This window comes from Solanum pennellii, chromosome 4 (genome assembly GCF_001406875.1).
Source record: "Solanum pennellii chromosome 4, SPENNV200".
Lineage (NCBI taxonomy): Eukaryota > Viridiplantae > Streptophyta > Magnoliopsida > Solanales > Solanaceae > Solanum > Solanum pennellii.
This window is the reverse complement of record NC_028640.1, coordinates 66,008,686-66,019,076: the sequence shown is the minus strand read 5'-3', so window position 1 is coordinate 66,019,076 and position 10,391 is coordinate 66,008,686. Positions and strand designations below refer to the sequence as shown.

The following is a 10,391-nucleotide window of genomic DNA, read 5'->3' as shown; positions in this document are numbered from 1 at the left end:
ATATGGGTGATCCATCGTCAATGGATGAAGCGAACCTCATCGGGCACTTTGATGGTCTTGCAGTTTCACAACTTGACCATACTTTCTATGCCCAACACATGACCGTTACATACGAAGAAAACATCAATGTTTTTTCTATGAAATTTTGAAACATAGATTTCTCGATTGATGACATCATTTTTGATGCATCATTTGATGATATTTTTTCAAACCTACCGATAATAATGTGTTTTAAATTCCTTATTACCTACCTGATTGTCTGGGGTCAGAGCTATGTTTGCAGTCGGGTCAAATGGACCCAAATAGCTTTGGTCAACCTAGGAGTCAACTGATGGAGAGTTTTCATGATGCTTGTGGAACATTCAATTCTACCTTGAGACATTGTCTCAGGGAAGCTCCGGGCTCCGGTCCAGATGGACCATAATTGCATGGGTCAACCTGGGAATGAATTGATTGGGAATTTTAGCATTTCTTCTAGAAATGACGAGTAATGTCGAATGAAATGACAAATTTTGCCGTAAATCAGGCATCAGGAAGTGTGATGGTTATGGACATGTCATCATTTGCGCTATTTCATAGTTGGAGCAGTTTAGGAGTTTTGTATAAAGTGTCTCCGTCATTGCATCAGGTTTCCACCGATGTCTCTGGGTACTTGTAAGTGTCGTCTCTAAATTGTGGTTCCAATTTCACAAAAGGGCTAAATAATCTAGCAAACTTGAACAAATCAGTACATTCTTCTCCGAAATTAGGAAATAATTCAGTAAAAGGTGGAGTTGTAGCACAGAAAATCATGCTAATATAAGTAAATATGGCTATTGTTAAAAGGGGAAAGGGTAGTGAAGACTCAATTAATGTAAGCATACCCCAAAAATCCACTATATTTTCTTTGAGAGACAATGTTAATTATGAGGATAAAAAGAGGATTGCTAGATTAATTAGGAATAGAGGAAGTGCTCACTCGTCAAGACAAAGAAAAAAACATTTCGTTCAGGAGTTAGAGGATAAAGTAAGAATACTTCATTAAACATTTGAATGAAAATATATTCTACAAAATGGCGGAAAATGTAACTCTAAAGACACAATTTGGAGGTATTGGTGTACCTCCTCAGGTGTTGCCACCCCTCGGGATGTATCCCAATCCTCCTCCATGGATTTCATATATACAATCTTATATGATGAAGACACAAGGATCACAAGTGTCATTGGTTCCCTTTCTAAAGTTTAAACCACAGGTAGCAGCGCCAATGTCAAAAAGTAGAAAGACAGTGGAGAAAAAGAAGAGTGAGGCGAAAACAAAGAAAGTCTCTAGTATTAGCTTCTTTGGTGTGTTGTTCTTCATGCTGCTCTTGGTGGGTTTGTTCCTTTTTTGAATGTAAGATATGGAGGTACGAGGGAATGATTTATGAGTGGAGATTCTTGTAAGTGGATTTTTTGACAAACATCATGGAAGATTTTTTACTATTGACGGGCCTGGGAATGGGACTAGTTATTCTGGGAAATATGGTGGAATAGATCATAGCTCACATTGTATCTGGGAAGGTCAGGGTAAAAGCAATCAAGAAAATACCAATAAGGCTGGGACGAGTTTATTTACGTGGGCAGTGGCACTAATCCTCTGGAAGCCTCCTTGTATGTCCCGAGGAATGATACACTTGTTAAGGTTGACGAGAAGTTGATAATTGAGTATGTATTGGCAAGTGAGAAAGCAATGGAATCTCACGGAGAAGTGCTCATAAGAAAAATGGGGAGGCATGAATTGCCAACTACTTTAATCATTTTTGAGTAAATCTTATATATGACTATATATTTCTCTATGCCTTTATAACACTTAGAATGTCCTAATCTGCAGCTCAATGACTAGTATATCTTACTAAAAACTAACCTTTCTAGTTAAGGATTTATAACTCTCATTCTTTTCATATTCACAACTTTCAATTATTAAGAGATGCTACCTATAGAAGTTCTTCAATACATTATTTGTATTATAGTATTTTCGTATTTCAACCTCATTAGTTTCATCCTTTGAGTTCCACCTGTAATTAGTATTAATAATTATATATTACTCTAATTTCTTATCTTGCTTACACTATATAAAGGTGTACAAAAGAATAGTAAATTACAATTCTCTTCTTTCTGTAAACAAAATTATTGCTTTAGTGCTCAATATTATTTGGACAAGTAAATTTATTTTCTTTTCTGTTTAAGAGCTTATATTTATAAGGTAACATGAAATTAATATTATTATTTTTTAATAATTTTTTAATAAAAAATAAAAATCTTCAATAGAAATAAGTACAAGAAAGGGGGGTTAGGCCTTACCTTGTCAATCCTAATGAGGCAACAGACCTCTACTAATCATGAAAAAAAATAAGAGTTAGAGAGAACTAGGTATTCTATGATAATCACAGAATTTGTAATACACTCTATGATGATATTACAAATCAGAATACTTGAAAAATGCACAAATATAAAATCGAAGATGATAGTTGAGTTATCAACCTCAACTTTTACAAATGTGTGAATTAAAAATGACACATAGACCATCTAGAGTAACTTGAAGTATTTTCATCTTGTCTTCTTCAATTCTGTCCAACATGATAGTTCATCACTTCTTCTTGGATGTATTGGATCTTGTTGAAGCTATTGACATTGTCATATGGTTCTGTTTAATCAGTCGCATCGATAGGTGTCTTGGAACAAACTATCCTGTCACTTTACCATCCCAACTGTGTTGTCTTCCATGTGTCTTCTTTTTGTTTTTGTTGCTTCCACTTCCTTGATGTCGAGTTGAGATATCCCCATCCCTAGCCACTTTATCAAAGCATATGTCCAACATATTTTCTTCCTCATCCCCATCAAAAGAATCATCACCCAAATCACTGTCATAACCCCTAGTTGGACTTAGTGGAAAAGATTCTTGAATTTTAATTGATTGTCGAAAAAGGTGCTGATAAGAACTCAGAATATTATGTAGTGATTTTATATTTCTTCTTTCATCTATATTTTTATGACAAAGTCTTAAGAAGGATGTGTATGTTGTATTTTTTCTTTTCTTTTTTATTTGATTTTTCTCATTATTAGACTATGAATTTTTGAATGTCGTCATAGTTATTTAGTTGTAATCTTTTTATCTCTCTAGAAAAAATATATGGGACACACGTGCAGGCCCAAAAACTAGTAGCTATAAAAGTTTTCAAAAGTTAATAGAGATCATACCTATCCAACCACTACTGTACATTCTTAAAAAACATATTCCATAAACCAAGGGTAATCTTTCCTTTACAAACTAAATACAATATTTAAAAACAACCATTAAACAAAAGACTATTTAGAAATATCTCATTTTCTAACACTTCTCCTAGAGATTTTTCTTAGATACTCTCAACTTAGTCCTTACAACTTCAAATTCTCCCTCATGAAGAGCCTTGGTTATAATATCTGCAATCTGCTGATATGAGCTGCAATGAATAAGTGTAACTTCACCATTCTTCTCTGCTTGTCTGATGGAATGAAACCTCACTTTTATATGCTTGCTGCAGCCATGTTGAACTAGATTTTTGGCTGTAGATATTGCTGACTTGTTGTCAACCTTAATGACAGTAGATCCAATAAGATTTTGCTCCAGATCACTTAGAATCTTTCCTGACTATAGAGCTTGATTAGTTGCACCAACAACAACAACGTATTCTGCTTCTGCATAAAATTGAGCTACTACTTCTTGCTTTTTTCAATTCCATGAGAACATCATGTCCAACCAAGTGTAAAAGCATATCCAAATGTGCTTCTCATATTACCGACACTTCTTGCATAATCACTATCCGAATAACCCATCGATATTTTCCCTTGCTCTTCCTTTTTAAACTAAATACCACAATCAACGGTTCCTTTGATATATCTCAATGTTCGTTTAGCAACACCAAGATGATCTTGACTTGGAGCTAACATAAACCTCAATAGAAGACTTGTCGCGGATATGAGATAGGTTCTTGTTGCTATCAAATACATCAAACTACCAACTAGACTAGTAGAAACTGTTGGATCAGCCCTACACCTCCTTCAAACTTTTGAATCTTTTCATTGTGAACCAGTGGGGTCGGGACATGCTTGAACCTCTCAATCTTGAACCTTTTAAGAACATCCCCTGTTATTTTCTCTAAGAAATGAAGATTCCTTATGTATCTTGATGAATCTCCATTCCTTTAAGCCAACTCATTTCACCCAAATAGGACATTTCAAATTTGGTCTCCGTTTCTTGCTTGAAAATTCACCATAGCATCATTATATTGCTTCCTGTTAACGGAGATCACCAACATAGAGTGACACCGCAAGAACATCTCCTCCTTTAGCCTTCTTTACATATAAAGTGGCTTCATTTAAACTTCTTTTGAGTCCATAATAAATGAGATGAGCATCAATCTTATTGTACCAGGCTCGAGGAGTTTACTTAAATCCATATACAGCCTTATGAATCTTGTACACTTAATCCTCCATTCCTGGAACATAAAAGTTTTCTAGTTGGTTAACATAAATCTCCTCCTGCAACTGTCCGCTTAAGAATGTCGATTTCACATCTAGATGATACAACTTCCAATTTGATTGAGCTTCCAAAGAATATAACCTTATTGTATCATGTCGTGCAACATGTGCAAATGTGTATCGATTATCCATACCTTCAATTTTCACATAACCTTTCTCAACAAGCCTTGCTTTGTATTTATAAACTTAGCTATCTGCATTAAGTTTGGTTCTATAAACCCGCTTCACCCTATTACATTTTTGTTAGGAAATTACGATTTCTTTAGAAACTTCTAGATTGTAGATAATTTATAGTAGACAAGTCTTTTGATTTAAAATGAGTGGTGGTTAATAAGCCACATATGTGTATAGTTTAGTGTGAGATATTTTGCTTAATATGTGGTTTTAATTCTCACTTTATTTATATATAGATCTTATTTAATGAAATATCTAGAGAATTATATAGAGCTCAAGAACACTTCGGTCTTCAGATTTCTGTAGCAATTTACAATAGTGATTTCCTATTGTCGGATTCTCCAAAAATACGCTACTTTTGGAGAATTCGACACGCACCCATTCACTTTTTTGAAGAGTCCGAGCAACATAGTTGTTTACACCTTGTAGACTTGAAGTTCTTCCTTTTCTTTCAAACAATTCCTGACTTTGGGTTTATCAATTAGCTTCCAAGTATCATTATTCTCGATCATACCAATCTCCTCCTTCATAACTTTAATCAAACTTCATGTCTTGATGCTTCTTGATAGCTATTTGGTTTCGAGATTGCAACATTACATCTTTGATATCTCAGAAAGGAACATTGTGTTCAAAATTGGCGAATCAAGTGAGGATTCCCTGTCTTACTCTTCATCTTCTTCTGAATTTTCAAAGCCAAATGATTGGATTTCAGGCAGTCGACACACTTTCTAAAACCCAGCATTTCTCAATTTTCTCCTGATCCTAGTTCCAATAAGCATGTTCATCCACTACTACATCGGTACGACCCAGAAATACATATAGATATAAAATAAAATCTTAGGTCCGCCTACGTGGCTCCACCACAAACAAGAACTCCCTTTTAAATTTATTTATTTCCAAAACTAGCCTTTCCCTTTCATGAAAAATTATGACTTTTATAAATAGTTGCGACTTTAATGAAGAGTTGTGACTTTTATGAAAAGTTGTGTCTTTTATAAAGAGTTACGACTTTTATGAAGAGTTGCGACTTTTTTGAAAAGTAAGATTGTGACCTTTCATAAGGGTTGTAACTTTTCCAAATAGTTGTGACCTTTCCGAAGGATTGCAACTTTTCCAAATTGTTGTAACATTTCTGATAAGGCATAATAAACATTTTTTCGTGTTGTCCTTTATTGTATATAAATAGAGGTTTTTCGTCTCATTTGAAAACAATTAAAATTCTAAACCTCCTTTTCTTCTTCTTCACAACTAAATATTTGTTCATGTTGAGTGACTTGCTGATATCATTGTTTAAAATTAATTGTAAAATTACAGATCTTGGTATGTAATTTTACAATTATTAATCTATGCTTATGTTATTATGAATAAGTGATAGTATAGTGTTTTAGTTTTAATTACCGATAGGTTTAAAATATTATTTCATAAAATTTGTGGCCATTATGAAAGGTTTTAACTTTTTAAAAACTTGTGACCTTTTTGATAAAACGCAATAAATATTTATTCACACTATCCTTTGTTGTGTATAAATAAGCATTTATTCTATTATTACTGAACCTGGTATATTTTTTACAATCATTAATTTATGCTTATGTTATTAATTTCTATTTTTGAGTACATGTTTTAATCTTTGTTGTTTATATTTATGCTTTTGTTCATTTTGTTGAAATATGTTAACCAAGAGTTTTATGTAATCATTAGATTATTGGTGTCATGTAGATTATAATTCTTTAACTTTTAAAATAAATGACTTTAATGTTTTCAATGGCTAAAAGACAATGGGGTGTCCAAGAATGAACTTTTGAGTGTTCAAAGTAATGGTGATTTCACACTGTCTTAGAGTTTTAGTTATTCAACTTTCTATCTTATCAAGACATTCAATCGATCTAGTGACATTTAAAAAATAAAGAAATGCAGTGGGATGGTAAGTACTGTACTCAGCCTTAAACAAAAATTTGCTTTCAAATGGTTGATTAGAGTCAAAGTAGGATGAATCCATAATAGTGAAATATTAAGGAAATAATTATATCCTTATAGATATTAGATTAAACTCGCAAAAAATAAAGTTTTAACCATATTGATCGAAACATAAATAACAAAATATGCCTTTTGGATATCAAAGTAGTGTCATCGACTACGAATAATTTTGAATAAGGGACTTGCCAAGACATCATTTAATCCAAATTATTTGAGCGAAATATGTTATTTCATTGAACTCCAAGAGATGTCCTTTTAAATAATGATTAAGTTATCAAGTACACAACTAATTATATAAGATGTATAATATTTATATTTTATATGTAGAGGTCTTTAATAGGAAAAAAAACTATCGTAATTGATGAATAAAATGTTTATACCAATTTTTTAAAATACAAATATATTATAGACAATAAAACAATCATATATATTTTCTAAAGACTTTGGTGATGAGTAATTACAATAAAATGATACATTAATAACAAAATACATAAAAATTTAGAATCAAATATTTTTGGTTTTAAGATTAAAAAATAATTCATTTCATCTTTGGGTAAAACATTCTTGACAATTTATTGTAGGGTTGTACCTAAATAAAAACACTTATATTATCAAATGTTCGTAAATACATTATTGACGTAGTTCACCACTGGCGAAGCGCAGTCAATTTACCTAGTTTAAATTAATTTCTAAATACCTCAATTTTTATTTATGGTCATGTGTTCTCTTTTATCCTTTCTTTTCTCTTTCTGTTGGATGTGTGGTTGTATAATCATTCTACACTTAATAAATGATGCGGAAATATTGTGGATTAACTAGCACACAATCACAAACAAAGAAAATAGAGAAGAAGAATAACACAAGATTTAATGAAATTCGACTAGTCCTACTCCTCTAAGCAAAAACAGAGAGAGTTCTCCACTAAGAAAGAAAGAGAACAAGTTTTAAAATGCTTTAGAATCCTCAACTACGTACATACCCTATATAAAGATGACAAGTAGTCCCAAACCTATAAGGAAAATGTTTTCTAAATCCTCTAAGGACATTATTTTCCTTTTCCAAATCTATTACGACAAAGGGTCTCCTTAACTAATAGGAATTATAGTTTCCTCAAATATTATACAGGGGTATTAATAAGAGACATAATTAACAATACATATAACTTAAAGGATTGTTCGCTTTCTTCTTTCAATAATTAAAGATAGATAATGTATCATTATTGCAGAAACATGACACATAAAGAAGACAACCATCACCTCCATAAGTTAATGAGGACTATTAGTAGATCTTATGGTATCTACAAAATTGTTTTTTTGATGATGCTCTTGCTACATGAGCACTATCAATAAATGGAAGCATGCAAGAATTGGTGACATATTTGACACTATCAATAAGCACAAGAACGAATATTCGAGAGACGGACTTTGGACGCATGATTCCATCACCATCACCATCAACCAGAACAGACACTACCAAGGAAGAAAGTGACTTGTTCCTGTTGGGATTCTCTTGCTTTCCATTTGTTCCAGTTTGTTCTTCAGAAATGTTGTGAGAGGGTCTAGAAAGGGAAACTGGAGGACCATTGAGGATCCTTCTATTTCTGTGAAGACGTGTGTCGTTATGCCTTTCTTCCATAGATGTATCTCGAACATTGGTAACAGGAACTATGGCTTCTCGAGCAGAAGATGATGCGTCAAACTGGAACACTTCTGTACACATGCCTGAACTCAACAAAGGTCCTGCCCAGATGAACACAAAAAATAAATTAAAATACTAGAAAGTAGAAGACTTCTCCAAACCATAAATTTACTTAAAACATATACTATGAGGACGATACAGTAATGTCAGATTTAGAATTAAGAGACTCAAAGCAATTCAAAATGCCATAATTCTCAAAGCAAACACTCAAAAAAGCAATAGATAACCAGATTTGCCTCCTTCGAAAGTTGTTTAGGGTGTAATAGCTAGAGGAATTCATTTCTATCACAAATATAAGAATTAATAGAATATTTAAACTTAAAAGGGAAAAAAAGAAGAAAAACATGAATTTAAATGATATGAAGTCCTTAAACTGCTCACACATATCACAAAGATAAGAATAAATAGAGTCGGTCTAAATTGAACAACACTTACCGGCAACACCTTCAAGGTACCACCGCAGTATAGTTGACTTTACATTCTCGTTCTCATCAGATCCAAGAGTTCTTTGTCCCACTTCAGGACTTCGATAAAGGCGAGGATGGACTGCTGGGATAGTAGGGGCTATATCACCAGGAACTGCAAGGCCTGCCTCTTTATTTTTCTTTTCAGCACTTCCATGAAATGCCATGGCTTTCTCACTTGCCAATATAGACTGAATTATCAAGCTCCCATCAATCTCAACAAGTTTATCATTCCTTGGGACATACAGAGAGGCTACCAAAGGATCACTACCATTTCCCACATGAACAAACTCATCTCCAGCCTTATTGGTATTTTGCTTATTGCTTTCACCCTGACCTCTCTGGCCACAATGTGAGCTATGATTTTTTCCATCATATTTCCCAGAATAACCAGTCCCATTCACAGGCTCGTCAATAGTCAAAACTCTTTCATGATGTTTTTCATAAAATCCGCTCACAAAAGACTCTCCACTCATGAATGGTTCCCTCATATCTCCATATCTGCCTTTCAATAAAGGAACCAATCCACCAAAGAGCAAGATGAAGAACAACACACCAAGGAAGCTAACACTGACAACTTTCTTTGTTTTAACCCCACTCTTCTTTTTCTCAACTTCCTTGTTACTTTTTGGCGCGGGTGCTAGTGCCTGTGATTTCAACTTTGGAATGGGAACCAGTGGCACTTGATATCCTTGTCGGTTCATCATATAGTATGGTGTATATGACATCCATGGAGGAGGATAGGGATTAATCCCTAGGGGTGGCGGCACTTGAGTAGGTACACCATTACCTCCAAGTTGTGCTTTTAGAGTTATATTTTCTGCCATTGCATAAGATAAATTTGCATTCAAATGTTGAATTGTTGAATGAAATATTCTGAATTTATTCTCTAACTCCTTAACATAATGCTTTTTTCTTTGCCTTGATAAGTGAGCACTTACCTTGTTCCTAATTTTTCTATCCATCCTCTTTTCGTCAACTCCGCCTTTTACTGAATTATTTCCTAAATTTAGGGGAAAATGTTCCAATTTGTTCGAAACCGGAGCTTTCCCGAGACAATATTCTGAGGTCGAATTGAATGGTCTAGAAGCATCATCAGGAATCCCCATCAGTTGACTCTCAGGTTGACAAAAGCTATGCGGGTTCATTTGACTCGAGTCCAAGCCCAACTCTGACCCGAGAAAGTCTGGCAGACAACTAGGGTTTTGAAATGCATCATCATTGGTCGGGTTTGGAAAGATATCATTGAATGATTCATAAAGAATTATATCATCAGTCTTGAAATTGACATTCTGAAATTCTATAGGGAAATCTTCAACATTTTCTTGGTATGTTGCCGTCATGTGTAGGGCGTTAAAAGTACGGTCAAGAGGTTGAACGGCAAGAGCATCGAACTCCCCGATGAAGTTTGTTTCTTCCGCCGGTGGTGGATCGGCCATATCTAGAGGTTTTCAGCAATTGATAAGAGATTTAGAGAGAGAGCATCTAGGAATAAAGAGGAAACTGAGAGTTACTTTTCTTTTATAGTTTTATTTTTCGACATTG

General features: G+C 33.8%; 1 protein-coding gene and 1 pseudogene across 1 annotated transcript; one reads left to right on the top strand and one right to left on the bottom strand.

The window, feature by feature from the left end:
* The first annotated feature begins 2 nt into the window (after positions 1–2).
* On the top strand, positions 3–1,786 carry LOC107016942 (annotated as a pseudogene).
* A 6,144-nt stretch (positions 1,787–7,930) lies between these two features.
* On the bottom strand, positions 7,931–10,285 carry LOC107016941 (bZIP transcription factor 17-like). The gene is made up of 2 exons (XM_027916787.1): positions 8,818–10,285; positions 7,931–8,423 (listed from the first exon to the last, which is right to left on the bottom strand). Exons 1-2 carry the CDS (start codon positions 10,283–10,285, stop codon positions 7,963–7,965), a joined length of 1,929 nt encoding a protein of 642 aa, XP_027772588.1. The 3' UTR covers positions 7,931–7,962.
* Between the last annotated feature and the right edge of the window lie 106 nt (positions 10,286–10,391).